The sequence below is a fragment of the Bos indicus x Bos taurus genome, chromosome 22, assembly GCF_003369695.1.
Source record: "Bos indicus x Bos taurus breed Angus x Brahman F1 hybrid chromosome 22, Bos_hybrid_MaternalHap_v2.0, whole genome shotgun sequence".
Classification (NCBI taxonomy): Eukaryota; Metazoa; Chordata; class Mammalia; order Artiodactyla; family Bovidae; genus Bos; species Bos indicus x Bos taurus.
Genome location: NC_040097.1, coordinates 56,143,258 through 56,166,971, shown reverse-complemented (window position 1 = coordinate 56,166,971; position 23,714 = coordinate 56,143,258). Strand labels below are relative to the sequence as shown.

The 23,714-nt window shown below is 40.1% G+C and overlaps 1 protein-coding gene across 8 annotated transcripts in view; it reads left to right on the top strand.

The window, feature by feature from the left end:
* RBMS3 (RNA binding motif single stranded interacting protein 3) overlaps positions 1-23,714 on the top strand; it is an 802,823-nt gene that overhangs the window by 768,248 nt on the left and 10,861 nt on the right. For 4 of the 8 annotated variants that reach the window (XM_027522594.1, XM_027522595.1, XM_027522599.1 and 1 more), the window contains 2 exons: positions 433-513; positions 3,285-3,412. In XM_027522594.1, coding sequence (XP_027378395.1) covers positions 433-513; positions 3,285-3,412 — 209 coding nt within the window. Of the gene's footprint in view, positions 1-432; positions 514-3,284; positions 3,417-23,714 lie in introns of those variants that run through there. The other 4 variants (XM_027522601.1, XM_027522597.1, XM_027522600.1 and 1 more) reach the window with 1 other exon arrangement.

Below are 23,714 nucleotides of genomic sequence, written 5' to 3'. Positions count from 1 at the left end.
AATTTTCATTTATTTATTGATTATTGATTATTCATGATTTATTCATTCAACAAATAATCTGTTGAGAGCCTACTATGTGCTAGCAGTAAAATGGAGGAAAAAACAGAGGTCATCCCTGCCCACCTGGCAGGCATTTGTGTTTTGGATGTGAAAGTGAGATGTTTGGGAGCTAATGTAGAATGTTCAGGACAACATGAGGGGGTGGGAAGAATGAACTTGTACTGATGCTGGAGAGGTGGGCTTCTGTTGGTTCTGAATCAATAAGAGATGGCTATTCTATACTGCTAGAAACTGCATTATTTTCGGTCAAAATAGACTTTAAGTTTAATCACGCACTGGCGGGGGCCACACATGGAAAAGTCTTATGTGCTGTCACTGTTCCTGCCGGCCGCATGCCCAAGTTCATCTGCATTTCTCTTTGATTTCCTCCAGTACATGACTGCCGCGGCTCCTATGCAAGGGACCTACATCCCCCAGTACACGCCTGTGCCTCCGACAGCTGTTTCCATTGAAGTAAGTCCGTCTCTTCTTACAGAATGAGGTTAGGAAGATAAATCTCAGCCTCGAGCACCAGGGCCCACTGTAAACCCCCCAAATCCTTAGTGGTGATTGTTGTGCTACTTGAAAGTTTGCAGTTGCAAGCTCATTCTGTCAAAGTATGGACTTTACTTGAACACGCCTTTGCCTTGCTTTGCACAGGACACAAGCAAATTTGGTATCCAGGTCTCAGAGGAACGCCACTATTTTTTTAAATGTTTTATTTTATTTTTTAACTTTACAATATTGTATTAGTTTTGCCATATATCAACATGAATCCGCCACAGGTATGCTTAGAGAAAAGACCAAAAATCAAATAACTACTCCATCAAATGTGAGCCACAAACAATCAGAAAGAGGAAGGGAAACATTTGAAGCCTTTTGAATAAGCCCGTTCTCCGATGCCCTGTTACTCCAACGGTACTCCCTAAACCAACATGAGCAGCACCACTTGAGAGCCTGTTAGAAATACAAACTTTCAGACTCTACCTGGACCTACTAAATTAGAATTTGCATTTTCACAAGAGCCCTTAAGGATCAAGGCGCACATTAAAAATTAAGAAGGACTGGATTAGAGCAGTGGTTCTCAAATTTTTCTGCATGTTGAAATTACTTCAAGATTTTTTTTTTAAATAGTGATTTTTGCCAGAGTCTGATGTGGTCCAGGGTGTGGACTGCACCTGAGAATTTTTAAAGGATGCCAGGTGATTCTTTTGTGTACTAAAGACGAAGGACCACTGCTCTCACCAGTGAACCTTGATGGGACTGTGGCGTCCTACAGACAAAGGAGGAGAACGTACCACTCTGGTTGGTGCAGACCATGAGTGATAAAGTCATGTTGGCCTTGCTGGGAGCTTTCTCCTCTCCTTTCTCTCCATTGGGCTGAATCCATTTCCTCTCTACACTGTTTTACTGGACAGAGCCAGAAAGATACTGGATAGGAGGGGCATAGAGCTATGAGGACTATGATGAGAACTCAGAGGTATAGACTTCTCCCTGCTCCCAGCCCTCCTTCACCTTCTCCTGATGCCCATTTGCTGTTATGGTCACAGTGGATGTCTTCCATCAGCTGGGACTCCTCTGGAGTCCAGCTGTTGCTGCTCCTCACGTCGGTACCACTCAATGTGGGAGACTAGCATGACTCTTCCAACCTCTGGAGCCACACAGATTAGGTGAAATTTTGAGAGATGAAATTGGATCTTTTCAAAATATATGTTTGTTTGCTTGTTTTTGGTGTGTTACCGATGTTTGCTAGTACCAAGATTTGGGAAGCACAGACATTTAAGAGGACAGTACTGTGTCATTTAGGAAACCAAGGAAGAAAAACGTGTTAATCTTTTATGTGTTCCAGACCTATAAGCCCTTGAGAATGTTTCACTATTAAAGAGGTTTTAATTAGCTTTTCAGATTTTTGAGAGTATGTGATTAAAATATATGTTCTTTGCTAGATTTAGCTATCAAAACCCATCTAATCCATGAGAAAAAATTATGAATCTAGACATCATAGGTGGCCTTAAGCATCGATGTCTGCCACATATCTGCATCTCTCTATCTGTATACCAAATGTGGGTGCTTATCTACAGAATTTGAGGTTTTTGCTGACTCTAAAACAAGGAGACACACTTAAGAGTATTGCTTATTGGAAACAGTCTAATATATCAATAAATCTGAGATTTAAAAAGAAGTATACCACTAAGAATTATATAAGCATACCCTGATATATTGCCTTGAGTTGTGCTTATAAAGGAAAGCACTGATTCATTTTCTGTGTCAAAACAGTCGTTGAAAATTCACCAGTATTCATACAAGTCAATGCAGGTAGGAAACTCAGAAAACTGTGTAATACCATACAGTAGATTAGGGGTGAAAAAATATTGAATTCATAAAGGGAGAATTTTCACATTTTGAGGAGCAATTTCAGGGAACTTCTGTTAAGGACAGAACATTGATCAAAAGCCTGTATCTCTGCAGAAGTCCAAGGCTATAATATAAGTACAACCAGGAGAATGTAGTCATATGGATTCTCTCCCTAGATTGACTAACTACCAAACCTTTCTCAGAACCAAACATAACTTCTGAGTGAGGATCAACTCAAGAAATCTATTCTTGTTGGCATCTGTGAGAAACGGAAGCCATCAAAAGGCTAAAGGAAGGAGCAAATCAAAATTAAGGATGTTAGTTTCTTTTTCTGAAACCTCTAAATGAATCCCAGTTCATGTCGAGAAAAAATAAAAGTAAATAAGACAAATCAAATTCCTTAAGGGAAAGCGTATTTGACAATGTCCTTTTAGGAAGAATCCAAACCTGGATATAGATTTTTATTAGTAGTAAGGTCCATTGTTTTGCCAGATTGTAGAGACAGGGTAGAGAAATTTATTCCCAGGAAAATGCTCAAACGTATAAGTTTTTATAGGAATTCTGCATGCTCTTTTTTAATTAAGGAATTATTATTTAGTGTGGCTACAGGCAGCTGCAGTTTAAAAGTTCTACCTGCAGGCAAAATGATTTCCTGATCATTTGACTGCTATAGGGTCTTCTGATGGCAAGTCTTCTTGGCGACACATGGAGGTAAATTCCTCAGATGAGTTCTGTGGCTTTTCTGCTAGTGTTTATTGTGGCTTTATGTAGCCGAGTGCAACTCCACACAAGCCCAGTGCCAGACAGCACGGGGACGTGCCCTACAGTCCGTCCGCAAGGAGCCCTTCTGCTCAAGCCAGTGAGGTCCTATGTCCTTGTTGTCTCCACAGGGTGTTGTGGCTGATACCTCTCCCCAGACAGTGGCACCTTCGTCCCAGGACACGAGTGGTCAGCAGCAGCAGATAGCAGTGGACACAGCCAGCGAGCATGCATCTGCGTATTCCTACCAACAGTCCAAGTAAGTGCTGGCCGTGCTAAACTCTGTCCCTCCAGATCTGCCATCTGGACTTCACCCTCTCATGTGGCATCTGCTGGCTTTAGCTGCGGTAGAGACCATGCCAAAGCCAAACTCAGTGACAAAAATTTAGTTCATGATTCTGCGGGTTGGCATTTGGGCGAACTTCAGGCAAATGCTTCTCCTGCTCTTGACGGGGCTTGTGTGAGCATCTGGGCACAGCAGCTGAACATCACAGTTCCGCTTCTGGGCGTCGGTCGTCTGATGGCTGTGGGATGGATAACATGGAGCCAGGTGACACTGACCATGGAAGTCTCAGAATTCAGAGAACAGCAAGAGGTGCCCAGATGACCAGCATGTTTTCAGTCCCATAGGCCAAAGCAAATCATCTGGCCAACCCCAAAGATAATGTAGGAATTCACTACCGAGAGGAAGGGGCATTGTAGCCATTTTTAGAAAATAATTCTATCACATGTACTTTTGGAAACACTGCAGTGTTCCCACTTGACACTGCAGTGTGCCTGAACTGCGGTCTTGGTGTCATTCTTAAACGAAGACAGCAGCATGCCCCTGGCAAGAGTGCTTCAAGCTTACCCAGCAAAACAGTTTATGAAAATGAGTATGGAGAAATATAAAACCATATGGAGTGGATATTCAGGAATTAAATGGCAAAGCAAAAATCAGGGAGTCAGAATTACTGCTGACAAGCCTTAAGTCACTTAGAAAGCCAAGTACAGTTGGCTTTGTGTGGAATATCATGGAGATTAAAATTTGAGTGGTTTTGATGGAAACCGAAGGAATTAACAGAACTTCAGTCTATATACAGAAGTTCTCTCATGGTAACTGTTCTACTTTCTAGGTGATGGTCAAAGCCCTGCTGGATAGAGAATTCCCAAAGACTCTTCCTGTTTGCAGAAGAGTGGTGCAAATGAGTGGTGCTCATTTCTTGATCATAAGTTTTCTTTGCTCTCAATTCACATTTAGCGATTTGTTGTTAAAAGATTTAATCACGTTAATGGCACCTTCTGTATGTGGTTTCACGTCTCAAGTGGACCCTCCAAATTAAATGTGCTAGAGGAACAGTCCCCAGCGTTTTTGGCACTGGAGACTGGTTTTGTGGAAGACAGCTTCCCATGGATGGGGAGGGGCGGTGAGGGGGTGGTTACATTCACTGCGTGTTTATTTCTATTATCATCACACTGTCATATATTACACAACTCAGCATAGTGCAGAATCAGTGAGAACCCTGAGCTTGTCTTCCTGCAACTAGACGGTCCCTTCCGGGGCAATGGGGAATGGCTATAAGTACAGATGAAGCTTCGTTTGCCACTCACCTACTGCTGTGCAAACCAGTTCCTAACAGACCATGGACTGGTACTAGTCCGTGACCTGGGGGTTGAGGACCCTGGTGCTAGAATAATTAACCTTACAAATACAAGGTATTATTTTATCATTACTGCTACTACTACTATCAATATTATATAATGATATATATATATATATATATATATATATATATATATATAAAACTTTCAGGAAATACCTATAGCAAATAATGCATTTTGGTTTTTTTATTAGGTTTTTAATTTTTATTTTATATTGCAGTATAGTTGAATGACAATGTGTTAGTTTCAAATGTACAGCAAAGTGATTCAGTTTTACTTACACATATATCTATTCTTTTTAAAATTCTTCTCCATTTAGGTTATCACAGAATATTGAGTAGATCTCCCTGTGCTATACAGTAGGTCGTTGTTCCTCATCTGTTTTAAATATGTATATGTATATGTCCATACCAAACTCCCAATTTACCCCTCCCCCAGCCACCATTTTCCCCTCTGGTAACCATGAGTTTACTAAGTCTGTGAGTCTGTTTCTGCTGTATAAATAGGTTCATTTTTATCATTTTTTTAGATTGTGCTAAACTACATCATCTGCTATTTGTCTTTCTCACTCTGACGTGCTTCACTTAGTATGATAATCTCCAGTTCTGGCATGTTGCTGCAAATAGTTTTTTTTCGTCTTTTTAATAGCTGGGTAATGTTCCATTGTGTATATATGTGCATCTTCCTTATCCACTCATCTGTAGATGGACATTAAGGTGCTTCCACGTCTTAGCTATTGTAAACAGAGCCGCAGTGAACACGGGGACGCGTGTACATTTTTGAACCATGCTTTTCTCTGGATATAAGCCCAGGATTGGGATTGTTGGGTATATGGTAGTTCTGTTTTTAAAGAAATATCGATGTTGTTTTCCACAGTGGCTGTATCAATTTACATTCCCACCAAGAGTGTAAGAAGGTTTTCTTCACGCCCTCTCCAGCGTTTATTGTTTCTAGACTTTGGATGATGGCCATTCTGCCAGCTGTGAGGTGACACTCATTGTGGTTTCTACTTGCATTTCTCTAAGAATGAACCCTGTTGAGCGTCTTCATGTGCCTCTTGGCCATCCGTCTGTCTTCTTTGGAGAAACACCAGTGTAGGTCTTCTGCACATTTTCTGATTGGGTTGTTTTGTTCTTTTTTATATTGAGCTGCATGAGCCATTTATATACTTTAGAAATTAATCCCTTTTTTGGCCACATCATTTGCAAATATTTTCTCTCATTCTGTGCATTGTCTTTTTATTCTCTTTATGGTTTACTTGGCTGTGCAAGAACTTTTGAGTGTAATTAAGTCCCATTAAACAATAATGGTTCAATATGGGAAGGTTGTACCTTTCTAAGAATTTGCCCATTTTTTCTAGGTTGTCCATTTTATTGGCATATAGTTGCTCTATTTATATTTGCTTTTTGCATCTGTTATTTTAGAAGATGGGCCAAAAAAGATATTGCTGCAATTTATGTCTGAGTGTTCTGCCTATGCTTTCTGCTAAGGGTTTTATAGTATACAGTCTTACATCTCTGTCCTTAATCCATTTTGAGTTATTTTTGTGTATGGTATTAAATAATGTTCTAATTTTGTCCTTTGCATGTAGCTGTCCAGTTTTCCCAGCATCATTTACTGAAGAGACTGTTTTTTACCCCTTGTAAAGCCTTGCCTCCTTTCTCATAGCTTAATTGACCACACGTGCATGGGTTTACTTCTGGGCTTTGTCACCTGCTCCACTGATCTGCCTTTCTGCTTTTGTGCCAGTACGCAGCTGTGCAGTGTAGTTTGAAGTCAGGGAGCCTGATTCCTCCAGCTTCTTTTTTCTTTCTCAAGGTGGCTTTGACTACTTGGGGCCTATTATGTCTCCATACAAGTTTTAAGATTGTTTTTTGTTCTAGTTCTATAAAAATGCTATTGATAATTTGATAGGCATTGCATTGAATCTCAAGATTGTCTTGGGAAACATAGTGATTTTGACAATATTGATTCTTCCAATTCAAGAACATGGTATATATGTATCTCTTCATCTGTCAATGTCATCCTCAATTTCTTTCATCAAAGTGTTAATAGTTTTTGGAGTACAGGTCTTTTGCTTCATTAGGTAAATTTATTCCTAGGTATTTTATTATTTTTGATGTGATGGTAAAAGGAAGTGTTTCCTTAATTTCTCCTTTTGATCTTTCCTTATTAGTACATAGGAATGAAACAGATTTCTGGGTATTGATTTTGTATTCTACTTTAACCAAATCACTGATGAGCTCTAGTAGTTTCCTGATAAAATCTTTGGATTTTCTGTGTTTAGTATCATATCTGCAAAGAGTGATAGTTTTACTTATTTTCTAATGTGGATTCCTTTTATTTCTTTTTATTTTTCGACTAATATATCTAGAACTTCCAAATTCTGTGGAATGAAAGTGATGAGAGTGGGCATCCTTTTCTTGTTACTGATCTTAATGATGAAACTGAAAGCATTTCCTCTGAGCATGATGTTAGCAGTAGATTTGTCATCTATAGACTTCATTATGTTGACGTATGTTTCCTCTATGCCCACTTTCTGCAGAGTTTTTATCATAAATGGGTGTTGAATTTTGTCAAAAACTTTTCTGCATCTATTGAGATGATCATATGGTCATTATTCTTCAATTTGTTGATTGATTTGCATATATCAAAGAAACCTTGAAACCCTAAGATAAATCCCACTGGATCCTGGTTTATGACCTTTTAATATATTGTTGGATTCAGTTTGCTATCTAGTATTTTGTTTATGATTTTGCATCTATGTTCATCAGTGATATGGGCCTGTAATTTGCTGTTTTCATGGTGGTATTACCTGGTTTTGGTATCAGGGTGATGTTGATCTCATAGAGCGAGCTTGGGAGTGTTCCTTCCTCTGCAATTTTTTGCAATAGTTTCAGAATAGCCATTAAGTCTTCTATAAATGTTGGATAGAGTTTGCTTGTGAAGTCATCTGGTCCTGGACTTTTGTTTCTTCAGAGTTTTTTAATCACAGTTTCAATTTCAGTACTTATGATTGGTCTGTTCATATTTTCAGTTTCTTCATGGTTCAATATAGGGAGATTGTACCTTTCTGAGAATTTGTCCATTTCTTCTAGGTTGTCCATTTTATTGGCATATAGTTGCTTATGGTAGTTGCTTATCCTTTGTATTTCTGTGGTATCCACTGTAACTTCTTCCTTTTCAATTATAATTTTATTGATTTGAGCCCTCTTCATTTTTTTTCTTGATGAGTCTAACATTTTATCAGTTTTATCTTTTCAAATATTGTTTCATTTATTTCTCCTCTGATCTTTATGCTTCCTTTCCTTCTACTAACTGTGGATTTTGTTTGTTCTTCTTTCTCTAGATGCTGTAGGTGTAAGTTTAGATTGTTTTAGACTTTTCTTGTTTAATGAGGTAAGATTGTATTGCTATAAACCTCCATCTTGGAAAGGCTTCTGTTATGTCCCATAGGTTTTGGATAACTTTGTTTTTGTTGTCATCTGTGTTTATATATTCTTTTATTTCCTCTTTGATTTCTTCAGTGGCCCTTTGGTTGTCTGGTAACACATTGTTTAGTCTCCACGTGTTTGTGCTTTTTTATAGTTTTTGACTATAATTTACTTCTAATATCATAGTGTTTTGGCAAGAAAAGATGCTTGATATGATTGATTTTCTTAAATTTACCGAGGCTTGATTTGTAGCCCAATATGTAGTCTATTTTGGAGCATGTTTCATGTGGAGTTGAGAACTGTATTCTGTTGCTTCTGGAGGGAATGCCCTATAAATATCAGTTAAGTCCATCTGGTCTAACGTGTCACTCAAGGTTTTTGTTTATTGATTTTCTGTCTGGATGATCTGTCCACTGAAGTAAGTAAGGTGTTAAAGTCCCCGCTATTATTGTGCTATCGTCAATTTCCCCATTTATGGCTGTTAGCATTTGCCTTATATACTGAGGTGCTCTGATGTTGGATACATGTGTATTTACAAGTGTTACATCTTCTTGGATTGATCCCTTAAACATAATGCAGTGCCTTCCCTATCTCTTATAATACTCTTATAATACTTATAATAATACTTATAGTACTTATACTTACTTATAATATTTATACTTATTTATAATACTTATAATACTCTTATAATACTTATAATAATACTTATAATAATGCTTATAGTACTTATACTTACTTATAATATTTATACTTACTTATAACACTTATAATACTCCTATAATACTTATACTTATTATAACCTCTCATAATACTTATGAGTATTTCCACTCCAGCTTTCTTTTGACTTCCATTTGCATCGAGTACCTTTTTACATCCTCTCACTTGCAGTCTCTGTGTGTCCCTAGTCTGAAGTGGGTGTCAGGTACACAGCACATCTATGGCTCTTATTTTTGTGTTCATCCAGCCAGTCTGTTTCTTCTGGTTGGAGCATTTAATCTATCTACAATTAAGGTAATTATCAATGTGTATTTTCCTATTGCCATTTTCTTAATTGTTTCAGATTTGCTTTTGTGGGTCTTCTTTCTTCCCTTCTTTTATTCTTTTGTGATTTGATGACTATCTTTAGTGTTGTGTTTGGGTTGCTTTTTCTTTTTTGCATGTCTATTGTAGTTTTTTGGTTTGCAATTCTGATGACGTTTTGATATAGCAGTCTATATATATACTAGACTGTTTTAAGTTGTTTCTCTTTTAATTTCAAATACATTTATAATATCCTGCATTTGTGTCCTTTTCACAATTGCTGGTTTTGATATATTTGTGTGTGGATGATTTCCTAACTTTCCTGTTGAGTGAGTGAAGTCAGTCGTGTCCAGCTCTTTGCAGCCCCATGGACTGTAGCCTGCCAGGCTCCTCTATCCATGGAATTTTCCTGGCAAGGATACTGGAGTAGGTTGCCATTTCCTTCTCTAGGAGATCTTCCTGACCTAGGAATCAAATCTGAGTCTCCCACACTGCAGGCAAACTCTTTACCATCTGAGCCACCAGAGAAGCCTTAACTTTCCTGTATGTTACCCTTTATCCAAGGGTCTTTCACTTATAATTTTCTTGTTTCTAGTTGTAGGCTTTTCTTTTCCACCTAGAAAAGTGCCTTTAGCATTTAAGACTTATTTGGTCGTGAATTCTCTGAGTTTTTGCTTGTGGGTAAAACTGTTGATTTCTCCATCAAATCTGCATGAGAGCCTTGCTGGATAGAGTATTCTTGCTTGTAGGGTTTTTCCCATTCATCATGCCACTTCCTTCTGGCCTTGAGAGCTTCTGCCAAAAAATCACCTGATAGCCTTATGGAGGTCCCCTTGTATGTTATTTGTTGCTTTTCCCATGTTGCTTTTAATAACTCTGTGTTTAATTTTTATTAGTTTGATTACTATGTGTCATGGCACGTTCCTCCTTGGGTTTATCCTGCATGGGACTCTCTGTACTTCCTGAACATGGGTGACTGTTTCCTTTCCCTTGTTAGAGAAGTTTCCGGCTATAATCTCTTCAAATATTTTCTCGAGTTTATTCTCTTTTCTCTTCTTCTCAGACCCCTATAATGCAAATGTTGGTGCGTTTTGTTGTCCCAGAGCTCTCTGATACTGTCCTCCTTGCTTCTTATTCTTTTTTCTTTGTTCTGTGGCAATGATTTCCACTCTGTATTCCAGCTCACTTATTTGTTCTTCTGACTCAGTTATTTTTCTAATCATTCCTTCTAGTGTATTTTTCATTTTAGGTTTTGTATTGTTCATCTCTGTTTCTTCTTTAAATCTTTTATTAAAAATTTCTTGTATCTTCTCAGTCTGTGCCTCCATACTTTTGAGATTTTGTATCTTTACTGTTGTTACTCTTAATTTCGTTTTTAGGTAGGCTGCCCATCTCCTCTTCATTTAATCGTTCTTTTGGGGCTTTGGGGTTTTTTATCTTTTTCCTTCATCTGCAGTTTATTTCTCTGTCATCTGATTTTTGTCTAAATTTTTGTCTTTGTGGTCTCCTTTCTGCAGACTGCAGGATTGTAGTTCCTCTTTCTTCTGGTGTCCATCCACTGGTGGGTAAGGTTGGTCCAGGGGCTGGTGTAGGCATCCTGTTGGGAATGACTGGTGCCTGCCCTCTGGTGGCTTGAGCTGGGTCTTATCCCTCTGATGGGCAGGGCAGGGTCAAGAGATGTGTTTGAGGTGGCTGTGAGCTCAGTAAGACTTTAGGCAGCCCTTTTTTTTTTTTTTAATCTTTTATGGAAATTTCTTTCTTAATATATCTATTTTATTGAAGTATAGTTGACTTACAATGTTTCAGGTGCACAGCAAGGTGATTCAGTTATACACATACACATATAGTATTTTTCAATTTATTTTCCATTATAGGTTATTACAAGATATTGACTGTAGTTCCCTGTGCTACACAGTAAACCTCTGTTGCATATCTGTTTTTTACTTAGAAATCTAGCATTCTGTTCATACTAAGTCAAGCAAATGGAATCAAAATGTCATACACTTTTTAGACAAAATTAATAAGTTCTCTAAAATATATATATTATACATATTATTATATATATGTATACAAAGTTCTATTCTACTACACTTAATAAAGGCTCGAGAAAGAACATTAAAAAAAAAGAAGAGATGGGGAAATTGGAACACATAAACTAAATGAAATGGGAGCTCTGAATACAAAATAGAAAAAGTGAAACAAACTAGACAAAAGTAAAAGATCATCATAATAGTTTGGTTGTTTTTAAACATGGCTGCTCAGTAGAAACATATCTGGAGCTCTGGAGGAAAAAAAATCATTACCTAGGCATTTATATTTTTAAAAAAAACTCCAAGATAATTCTGATATGCATCTAGACTTTAATAAGTGATTATAGGTTTTTCTATTAAATGGTACTTTTGGTGATATAGAGTTCTGTTATTTTTCTGTTGACCAATCATGATACAATGGTATTAAGTGAGTAACAGTTCCATAATCACAATAGTAAAATACTGTTTATCAGTTTTTAAAATCAATAGCCTGATACAATAATGAAAGATAATTACAATTGCAAGCCATAATGGGAACATGATTAATTTAACAATATAAAATATTCACATGCAGTTTGAGGGGTCAAGCAGAGTGATGTGGTAAGTGGAGTTGCATACATGCACATATTTTCATCTGCCCAGCCAGTCTATGTCTTTTGGTTGGTGAATTTAACCCATTTACATTTCAGGTAATTATTGATATCTATGATCCTATTACCGTATTCTTTTTGGGGGCTTCTTTTCTGTAGGTCTTTTCCTTGTCTTGATTCTCCTGCCTAGAGAAGTTCCTTTAACATTTGTTATAAAGCTGGTTTGGTGGTGCTGAATTCTCTCAACTTTTGCTTGTCTGGAAAGCTTTTGATGTCTCCATCAAGTCTGAATGAGAGTCTTGCTGGGTAGAGTATTCTTGGTTGTTGGTTCTTCCCTTTCATCACTTTAAATTTATCCGGCCATTCCCTTCTGGCTTGTAGAGTTTTTGTTGAGAAATCAGCTGATAGCATGATGGGAGTTCCCTTGTATGTCATTTGTCACTTTTCCCCTGTTGCTTTTAATGTTTTATCCTTATCTTTAATTTTTGTCAGTTTGATTACTACATGTCTCTGTGTGTTACTCCTTGGGTTTATCCTGCTTGGGACTCTCTGTGCTTCCTGGATTTGGTGGACTATTTCATTTCCCATGTTAATAAAGTTTTTAGCTATTACCTCTTCAAATATTTTCTCAGTTCCTTTTCTCTCTCTCTTCTCCTTCTGAGACCCCTAGAATACAAATGTTGGTTCGTTTAATGTTGTCCCAGAGGTCTTTTAGGTTGTCTTCATTTCTTTTCACTCTTTTTTCTATATTCTGTTTTGCAGCAGTGATTTCCACTGTTCTGTCCCCCGGGTCACTCATCTGTTCTACTGCCTGGGTTATTCTGCTATTGATTTCCTTCTAGTGTATTATTCATCTCTGTTTGTTTGTTCTTTAGTTCTTCAGTAAACATTTCTGCATTTTCTTCATTGTTTTCCGAAGATCCTGGATCATCTTCACTATTATTATCCTGAATTCTTTTTCTGGAAGGTTGCCTATCTCCACTTCATTTAGTTTTTCTGGGGTTTTATCTTGTCCCTTCTTCTGGGACATAATGTTCTGCTTTTTCATGCTGATTAACCTTCTGTAATGTGGTTTTGTTTTAGTCTTTGTTGGAACTGTGGTTCCTCTTGCTTCTGTCTGCCTTCTGATGGAGGAGGCTAAGAGGCTTGTGTAAGCTTCCTGATGGGAGAGACTAGTGGTGGGAAAAACTTGGTCTTGCCCTGGTGGGCAGGACATTGCTCAGTAAAGCTTTAATCCAATTGTCTGCTGATGAGTGGGGATGTGCTCCCTCCCTGGTGGTTGTTTGGCCTGAGGCCACCCAAGCCCGGAGTCTGTGGTCTCTATGGTAGGGTTAATGGTGACCTCCAAGAGGGCTTATATGAAGAGGGACCTTCCCAGACTGCTTCTGCCAGTGCCCTCATCCCCATGGGGAGCCCCTGTGGACCCATGCCTCCACAGTAGTTTTGGTTCAGTCTGCTGTGAGGTCATTGCTCCCTTCCTCTGGGTCTTGATGTGCATAAGATTTTGCTTGTGTTCTCTAAGACTGGAGTCTCCATTTCCCTCAGTCCTGTGGAAGTCCTATAATCAAATCCTGCTGGCTTCAAGGTCAGATTGCCGGGAAAGTTCCAGTCCCTCAGTCAGATCCCTAGGCTAGGAAGCTTGATGTGGGGTTCAGAACCTTCACAATATTGGGAAAACTTCTTTGGTATTATTGTTCCCCAGTTTGTGGGTCACCCACTGGGCAGGTATAGGATTTGATTTTATTGTGATTGTGCCCCTCCTACCATCTCACTGTGGCTTTTTTGTCTTTGGACGTGGGGCATTCTTTTTCATTGGGTTCCAGCATCTTCTTGTCAATGGTTGTTCAACAGCTAATTGAGATTTTGGTGCTCTCACAGTAGAAGATGAAAGCACATCCTTCTACTCCACCATCTTGAACCTGAGGTCCAGCCTGTCTTCTGACGGGTGGAGCTGTGTTCCTGCCTTGCTGAGGCTTTCCAGCACTGGAGCATGCAGGCTTCTGGGTGGGGCCCAGTCTTTGTGCCAATACGGGGATCTATGGAATAGTTCATGCTGATCAGTAGTCCCTCTGGTCTCTGCTATGGTGTCCTTGCCCCCACAATGAGCTACAGCCAACCATCACCTTCCCAGGGGGGCCTCCAAGATCCCTGAGTAGGTCAAGTCCAGGGTCCTGTGGAGGTAATGCTCTGTGTGAATTCCAGTGCATGTGGCACCTTATGCTCTTCCTCCAAGAGTGGAGTCTCTATTTGCCTCCACCCTGTAGAGCTCTTTCATTCAAGCCCTGCTGAACTTCACAGCTAAATGCTCGGGGGTTCTTGCTCTAAGCTTCTGATACCAGATCCTCAGACTGTCTTGGAGGGCTATTTTTATGATGGAGCTTCCCTGTATAGCCTTCACAGGTTTAATATTTTTTGGTGCAAGTGCTGTTTTTAGTTTGGGTATCTGCTACCCATTTCCTCATGGTGTGCTGACTGATGTGCTGACCAGAGCCTGTACTGGATGTGGAGCAGAGCTTTCCCTTTCCCTGAGCTCAGGGGCAGGGTCTGCTTCCTAGTTGTTGGGGTAGAGGCCCCACAATCTGTTTCTTAGCTGTGTTTCTGACCTCAGTATGCGGGAGGCAGGATTGGCGCTCTCCCAGCACTTGGGAAGAAAGCACTTAGTATTCCTCCGCTGAAGCTGTTCACATGTGGGCGTGATCTCTGTGTCACCTGTGTGAGCTCTCAGATTACCCTGCTGTTGGCACGACTCTAAGCCCCACATTACCCATGTGTGTGAAGGCAGTGTGCCCCTGGTGTCTCTTGGGCATTGTTTTTCACCAGGCCACCAGTGTGGATCAATCGAAGTCAGGTCCCAGGACTGGAATAATAATGGATCTGGACCTGCTGGGGGTGTATGGAGGCAGCTCAGACTCTGGCCCAACTCCCACGTGCAATGTGCCCACAAAGTCCACAGCTTCAAAAGCTAGGCCCATCTCTGCTACAGAGACACCCACTGTCTGCCTAGATGGTCCTCAGGAGCTGAATTTACACAGTTGGCAGCAGGGGTGTAAATTCATGGTCCATGCAGCCATGAAGAGAGACCTCAGCTCTCCTTCATTGCACTGTTCCTGGAGCTCGTCTGTGGCTTCAGCCCCACCTCTGCATGTGCACCACCCACAGGCCCCTGGTCCCAAAGCTTCCCCAGAGCCTGCCTGGCTGGAGCCCTTCTGGTCCCCTAGGGAGGCAAGCAGCACGTGGGGAGAAAGGCTGCATTGGTGGCCCTGCCGTTTGCACTTCAACAACGCTGCTTCACGTCTATGGCTGTGCAGTCTTCCTCTCTGAGCACCCCTGGTCGTGGCTTCCTCACTCTCATCCCTGCAGGCTCTCTCCCTGCAGCCTACAGCTGTTCCCTCGGTAGGTCTCTTTCTAAACCCCATAGTTCCAGCCCCCGTCTGCACCAGGAGACACATGTCTAAGTATGGGGCAGGCAGGGCTCTGGCACAGACCATCTCTGCAAGTCTCACTCTGTCCTGCCTGCCACAGCCTGGTTGCTGCACTCTCCTCCAAGACCCAAAGCTCCCCTCCATCCCAGCTGATCTCCCCACCAGCAAGAGGGCGTCCCAGGTGTGGGAGCCTCTCCTCTCCTTCAGTTCCCCACCCAGTTATGCAGGGACCTTCCTTACCCTGTTTAGTGTCTGAGGTCTTCTGCTAGTGTTCAGCAGGCGCTCTGCGAGAGTTCTTTCCATTTGCAGATGTATTCTTGATGTATTTGTGAGGAAAGTTGAATTCCATATCCTCCTAATCCTCCACCATCTTGACCCCCCCTGTAATTTAATTTAAAATATCTTTAGACATTACGGTGTGAAATGTATCTGCAATGGGTTAAGCTACTTTTCAGGGGCATTCAGCCACCGTAATCAGAATTTCACACCCCACAGGAGGTCAGCTCTCATTTAATGAGAAAGGCCAGAGGTTTGTACAAGTATTTTAAACTACCCATATCTCAATTAGCATAATGATTGTTAGAAATGAGTTGCCTGATGAAAGCAGTGCCATGTTAATTAGCATAATGAAACTGGAAATGAGCTCCATTTGTGAGATTCAGAATATTCAAGATAACGTGAATTGGCTATGGTAGTTTAAGGATGCTCTCCACTCAACCCAGGAAAGATGGAGTAAGGATACAGGGAAACTTGCAGCCTGTATCGTTAGGGATGCTGCTTGTGGCTGACTCTCAAAACAAGACTGTCATAAAGCAGATTTCTCTATAGGGAAAACATAGTCCCACCTCTAAAAAATGGTTAGCAGGCAAACCCCCATGTTTCTTGTGACTGTCCAGAACCTCTTCTCCCTGCTTGAGTAAATCAGCTTTAGCTGCCCCCACTTTTCATGATCACTGTGTGATGCAACAGGAGTTGAGGGTGGGGGCAGTGTCTCTGCCCAATCCAGAAAGAACACCTCTCCCTCTGAGGAAGTCTAGCAAGAGTCTCCCCACCCACCTCCATCCTAGACCCAGTTTCACCCCCAGTATCGCTCATCATGCCAGATGCCCGTGCCCTCAAGAGTTTACATTATAACGTGGGAAACTGAGGCTGGAGCGTGGTGATGTAGCTGGATGAATTATAGGAGATAAAGTCCAACTGGCCAACTTTCACACGCCTTTGGGCCTTGGATATGTAGCTTTGTGAAGATCAAGTGTTCTCAGTTTTATTCTAAGACAGCTACAAAACCTCTGGAGAGTTTGAAGAAAAGGAAGAATGGAATTTGATTGATATTAGATGACTCCTGCTTCAGGTTCCCACCTCCAGATTTTTGAACTTCCTGTTTCCTCTACCTAGAATGCTTTTCCTCTAAGACTCTCCTAGATTAGCTTATAATTGTCTTTCACATGCAGGCCTATATGAGAGACCTTCCCTGATACCAAATCTTAGGTATTTATCCAGCCACTTTCTATCACAGAATATTTTTTTTTAATATTCTTCTTTGAGATTCTTTTTCTTTTTGATCGTTTTCTAATTGATCCATTGATTGTGAGTCTACTCCTAGTAGGAGATAAACTCCAAGAGGATGCGGGAGGCATCTGCTTATTTCATACCTCTTTCCTTAGCATCAGGAATATTGCCTTTCACATAGTAAGCACTCAGTCAAGAATTGTTGATTGGATAAATAAAGGAGTCATTTTCCTTTACCCAGACATCATCAAACTGTTAGTGTGTGTGTGTGTGTGTGTGTGTGTGTTAGTCACTCAGTCATGCCCAACTCTTTGCTATTCCATAGACTGCAGCCCACCAGGTTCCTCTGTCCATGGGCTTTTGTAGGCAAGGATACTGGATTGGTTTGCCGTTTCCTTCTCCTTGAAACTGTTAACAAGGAGGGTCTTAAATCATTCATTTCCTCACTGTGCCTTGAAACAACCAAAGCCAGTTTCCCATACTCCCCAAGCCCTGACAGATGCTTCTGCCCACACAGCATCTCTCATCCCACACCAGTGTCTCTCACTGTGCCCCTGCAGAGACAGTCTCTGTTCCCTTCTCACATATTAACTCACTGAGCGGACTGAAAAAAAATCCAGTATGCTTGGACCAGAGTGCCAGAGATTACCATAGATTACCGTATTGTTTGATGTGATTCACACAGACTAAATTTAAAAAACAAAAAATAAGAGATGGAGACAAGATGAAAGACACGAGCTCACTTTTTCTTACGAAAACACCAGAATCACAGCTAACTGCTGAACAACCATCATCCGAGAAATGCTGGACCTATCAAAAAATGATATTCTACCTCCAAAGACAAAGAAGCTGCCGCCAAAGAATGGAAGTAGGGGCACAATCAGGATAAAACCAAATACCATACCTATGACGTGAGTGACCCACAAACTGGAAAACAATTATACCACAGAAGTTTTCCCACCATAGTGAAAGTTCTGAGCCCCATTGACTGGTTCCCCAGCCTGGGGATCTGGCAACAGGAGGAGAAGCCCCCAGAGAACCTGGCTTTGAAAGCCAGTGGTGTTTGATCCTGGCAATTCCACAGGACTGGGGACAACAGAAACTCCACTCTTGGAGGCTGTATGCAAGGTCTTGTGTACACCAAGACCTAGGAAAATAAGCCATGGCCTCATATGAGCCCAGAGCAGACCTACCTGCTGGTGCTGAAGGGTGTCCTGTGGAAGCGGGGAGCATCCAAGGCTCACTGTGGGGCAAAGACACTGGCAGCAGTAGTTCTGGGGAGTTCTCATTGGCATGATCCCTCCTGAAGGTCACCATTTTCTCATCAAGACCTGGCCCCTCCCAGCAACCCGTGGGCTCCAGTGCTGGGACACCTCAGGACGATCAATCAACATGGGTGGAACACAGCACCACCCATCACTGGAGATCATACTACTACAACTATACATCGATAAAATGGACGACCTAGATAGAGTAAATGGACAAATTCTTCCAGTACTGAACAGGAAGAAATAGAAAACATGAACAGACCAATCATAAGCAGTGAAATTGAAACTGTGACTTAAAAATTCCCAACAAACAAAAATCCAGAACCAGACAGCTTCACAGGCAAGTTCTATCAAACATTTATAGAAGAGTTAACCCTGACCCATCTGAAAATCTTCCAAAGATATCACAGAGGAAGAAACACTCCCAAGCTCATTCTATGAGGCCACCATCACCCTGATAGCAAAACAAGATAAAGATACCACAAAAAAGAAAATTATAGGCCAATATCACGGCTAAACATAGACATTAAAATCCTCAAGAAAATACTAGCAAACGAAATCCAACAACACAGTATAAGGATCATACATCCTGGTCAAGTGGGATTTATCTCAGAGACGCAAAGATCTTTCAAGATATTCAAATCAATCAGTGTGATCCACCACATTAACACACTGAAGAATAAAAGCTGCATGGCCATCTCAATAGGTCCAGAAGAAGATTTCCTTGAAGTTCAACACCCATTAATGATAAAGAACTCTCTAGAAAGTGACTGTAGAGGGAACCTACCTCAACATAGTAAAGGCCATATATGACAAACCCACAGCTGACGTCATTCTCAATGGTGAAACACTGTTTCCTCTAAGACAAGGAGCAAGATAAGACAAGGATTTCCACCCTTGCCACCCTTATTAAACATACTTTTGGAAGTTCTAGTCATGGCTATCAGAGAAGAAAAGGAAACAAAAGGAATCCAAATTGGAAAAGAAGTAAAACTGTCACTGTTTGCAGGTGACATGATACTATACATAGAAGTACAGAAAGAGTATCTGAAGGATCTGAAAGAAGTATCTGAAAGAGATGGGAATACCAGACCACCTGACCTGCCTCTTGAGAAGTCTTTATGCAGGTCAGGAAGCAACAGTCAAAACTGGACATGGAACAACAGTGGTTCCAAATAGGAAAAGGAGTTCGTCAAGGCTGTATATTGTCACCCTGCTTATTTAACTTATATGCAGAGTACATCATGAGAAACGCTGGGCTGGAGGGAGCACAAGCTGGAATCAAGATTGCCCGGAGAAATATCAATAACCTCAGATACGCAGATAACACTATCCATATGGCAGAAAGTGAAGAAAAACTAAAGAGCCACTTGATGAAAGTGAAAGAGGAGAGTGATAAAGTTGGCTTAAAGCTCAACATTCAGAAAACTAAGATCATGGCATCTGGTCCCACTATTTCATGGCAAATAGATAAGGAAACGGTGGAAACAGTGGCTGACTTTATTTTGGGGGGGCTCCAAATCACCGCATATGGTGATTGCAGCCATGAAATTAAAAGACACTTGCTCCTTGGAAGGAAAATTAGGACCAACCTAGACAGGATATTAAAAAGCAGAGCCATTACTTTGCCAACAAAGGTCCATCTAGTGAAGGCTATGGTTTTTTTTTTCCAGTAGTCATGTATGGGTGTGAGAGTTGAACTATAAAGAAAGCTGAACACTGAAGAATTGATGCTTTTGAACTGTGGTGTTGAAGAAGACTCTTGAGAGTCCCCTGGATGGCAGGGAGATCCAACTAGTCTATTCTAAAGGAGATCAGTCCTGAATGTTCATTGGAAGGACTGCTGTTGAAGCTGAAACTCCAATACTTTGGCCACCTGATGCAAAGAACTGACTCATTTGAAAAGACCCTGATGCTGGGGAAAGATTGAGGGCAAGAGGAGAAGGGGACAACAGAGGATGAGATGGTTGGATGGCATCACCAACTCGACGGACATGAGTTTGGGTAAACTCTGGAAGTTGGTGATAGACAAGGAGGCCTGCCATGCTGTGGTCCATGGGGTTGCAAAGAGTCAGACACGACTGAGTGACTGAACTGAACTGACTGATACACAGAAGATCCTAAAGATGTTATTAGAAAACTTCTAGAACCCATCAATGAATTTGGCAAAGTGGCAGGTTACAAAATAAATACACAGAAATCTCCTGTATACATATATACCAACATGAAATATCAAAAAGAGAAATTAAGAGAGCAATCCCATTTACCACCACATCAAAAAATACCTAGAAATAAACCTACCTAATGAAGCAAATGACCTATTCTCATAAAACTGTAAGATGCTGCTGAAAGAAATCAAAGATGACACAGATGAAAATATATACTATATTCTTGGATTGGAAGAATCAATATTGTGAAATGGTTATACTACTCACTCAAAACAATCTATAGATTCCATGCAATACCTAGGGCATTTTTTCAGAGAAACAGAACAACAACAAAAAAGTCAAAATTTGAATGAAGACACAAAAGACCCAAAGAGTCAAGGCAATATTGAAGAAGAAAAACAGAGCCAGAAGAAATAGTCTCCCTGACTTCAGACTACACTATAAAGCTACAGTCATCAAAATAGTATGGTAGTGGTGCAAAACTAGAAATATAGATCAATGGAACAGGAGAGCAAGTCGAGATAAATCCACATACCTATGGTCAACTAATCTGTGACAAAGGAGGCAAGAACACACAATTGAGAAAAGACGGTCTCTTCAGTAACTGGTGCTGAGAAAACTGGGCAATTACATGTAAAAGAATGAAATAACTACACTCTCTATACTAAAAGTAGATTAAGACCTAAATGTAAGGCTAGATAGTATGAAACTCTTAGAGGAAAACAGGACGAACACTCTCTGACATATATTTCAGCAATATCTTTTTTTAATAGACCTCCTAGAGTAATGAAAATATAAACAAAAATAATTTTAAAATAATTAATTCAACTTAAAAGCTTTTGCATATCAAAGTAAACCATAAGCAAAATGAAAAGATAACCCATAGAATGGGAGAAAATCTTTCCAAATGAAGCAGCTGACAAGGGGTTAATCTCCAAAATATACAAACACCTCATGGAGCTCAAGATCAAAAAAGCAAACAAACCAATCAAAAAATGGGCAGAAGATCTGAAAAATAAAATTTCTTCAGAAAAGATATACAGATGGTAGAAAGCACATGAAAATATACTTAACATCACCAACTACCAGAAAAATGTGAATCAAAACTACAATGAGATATCACCTCCCACAAATCAGAAAGACCATCATCAAAAAACTACAAACAATTGCTGGAGAGGTTATGGAGAAAAGGGAACGCTCTTACACTGTTGGTGGGAATGTAAATTGGTACAACTACTATGAACATAGTACAGAGGTTCATCAAAAGAAACTAAAAGTTGCCATATGATCCGGAATCCCACTTATGGGCATATGTCTTGCAAAGAGCATATTTCAAAAAGAAACAAGCAACCTGATATTCATTGCTGCACTATTTACAATAGCCAAGACATCAACGCGACCTCAACATTCATCGACAGAAAAGAGGATAAAGGAGATGTGGTTCATATAGACAACAGAATATTACTCAGCCATAACACGAGTGAAATACATCCTTTTGCAGCTGCACGCATGGGCCTAGAGATTGTCTTACTGAGTAAAGTCAGAATGAGAAAGACAAATATTTTATGATATCGCTCATTTGTGGAATCTTAAAAATGGTACAAACTAACTTATTTACAAAATAGAAATAGAGTTACAGATGTGGAAAACAAACCTATGGTTACAAGTGGGTTAGAGGAGGAGGGATAAATCGGGGGACTGGGATCAACATATGCACACTATTACAGATAAGATCATTAATAAGGACCTACTGTATAGCACAGGGAACTCTACTCAGTACTCTCTAATGGTGTATATGGGAAAAGAACCTAAAAAAGAGTGGGTATATTTAATGTAACTGATTCACTTTGTTGTACACCTGAAACTAACAAGTATAAATCAACTATACTCCAATAAAAAGTAAAAAAAAAAAAAAAAAAACTACAGACAACACAACAGAAGGTTATAGGACAAAAGTTTGAGAAATGTTAATAATGTGTATATGAACAAAAAGGTTATATTTGGAATCATGGGTCAGAAAATTTTAATATTCCAAATTCCACTTTTCAAGCTAAATAAATTACCTCCTATTTTGTTGTCTTTTCTTTTTTTTTCCTCTCCTATTGTTCAAAGGGGATAGTAAGGCAAGAGGCTGGTTACTGTTTACCCAAACCAGGAAAATGATACCTGTGCTTTATTTTGGATGTTCTTTGGAAATTCCAGTTTCTGCTCAGTTTATTCCCAGTTTTTCTTTGTGTACTTAGAAAATGGCTTTAAAAAACTAGGACTTGAAAAGTATGAGTCTGCAAGCAAAGCTATATTCTAATATACAAAATCAGAAGTCCTTAAAATTCCATCTTTTCCATTTACCAATTTTTACTCAAGAAGCCTCCCTTAAATCTTTAAAGTGAGAGATTAGATCAGTGCACTCCAGAAAGTATAAGGCAGGTCTGCATCGCTGAGGGAAGACTGACCACCCTTCCCTGGATTTGGGGTGTGGGCTTCTGGTAACTCAGACTGTAAAGCACCCACCTAACAATGCAGGAGACGTTAAGAGATGTGGGTTTGATCCCTGGGTCAGGAAGATCCCCTGGAGAAGGGAATGGCTACCCATTCCAGTATTCATGCCTGAGAATCCCATGGACAGAGGAGGCTGGCAGGCTACAGTCCATGGGGTTGCAAAGAATCAGACATGACTGAGCTACTAAGCACAGCACAGCACAAATTCACTCCTGTCTACCTTCCCTGTCCTAATGAAGTGTGAAAGTGCACGTTTACATAATGCTTATGTCATGCACTGGCATTCATAAAAAAAATAGAAAGCTTCCAAAATGTTAAGGCTTTGATCAGGAGCAAGAAGAACATTTAAGTCGGATAGTGAGACTATTTTAAAATTAAAATGAGTTGCACCGTAAAAAGAGGAGTTTGTGTGACTGAGAGCATTATGAAAATACAAATAAAATGTATCATTAGTCACAAACTTAACAGACATGTGTGGATAGTAATCAAGGGCATATAATTTGCTGATTAATATACTGACCATGTATAGCCAACTGGCGTTATGACAGTTCTTTTAGAGAAGACTTGAAAAATTACAAAGCCCTAGCAACACTAGGGTTGAGATAGAAGCCCTCTAAGGTCAGTGTGAAGGTAGGGAGACTGACCACATTTTAAGATCACTGAGTCAGTCTGAATGCTCCCATCTTCCATCTTCCCCACCCCCCACTCCCCGCCAAAAGCAGAGTGAATACATTAAAAAGTAGTAAAAAGTAGTAAATCACCATCTTAGAATTGTAGACTTCTAGGCTAGAAGCCTTAAAATGATTTAATCATCCTATATTCACCAACATCATCCCTGACAGATTAACTTCACAGATTTTCATGTGAAAAGACGAATTCTGTGATGCAGAGTGTGGAGAAGACCACACACTATTCTCCCACTACCTGATTACCCTTAGTAAACTAAACATACAGTTAGGTTATCAACAAAGAAAGGCATC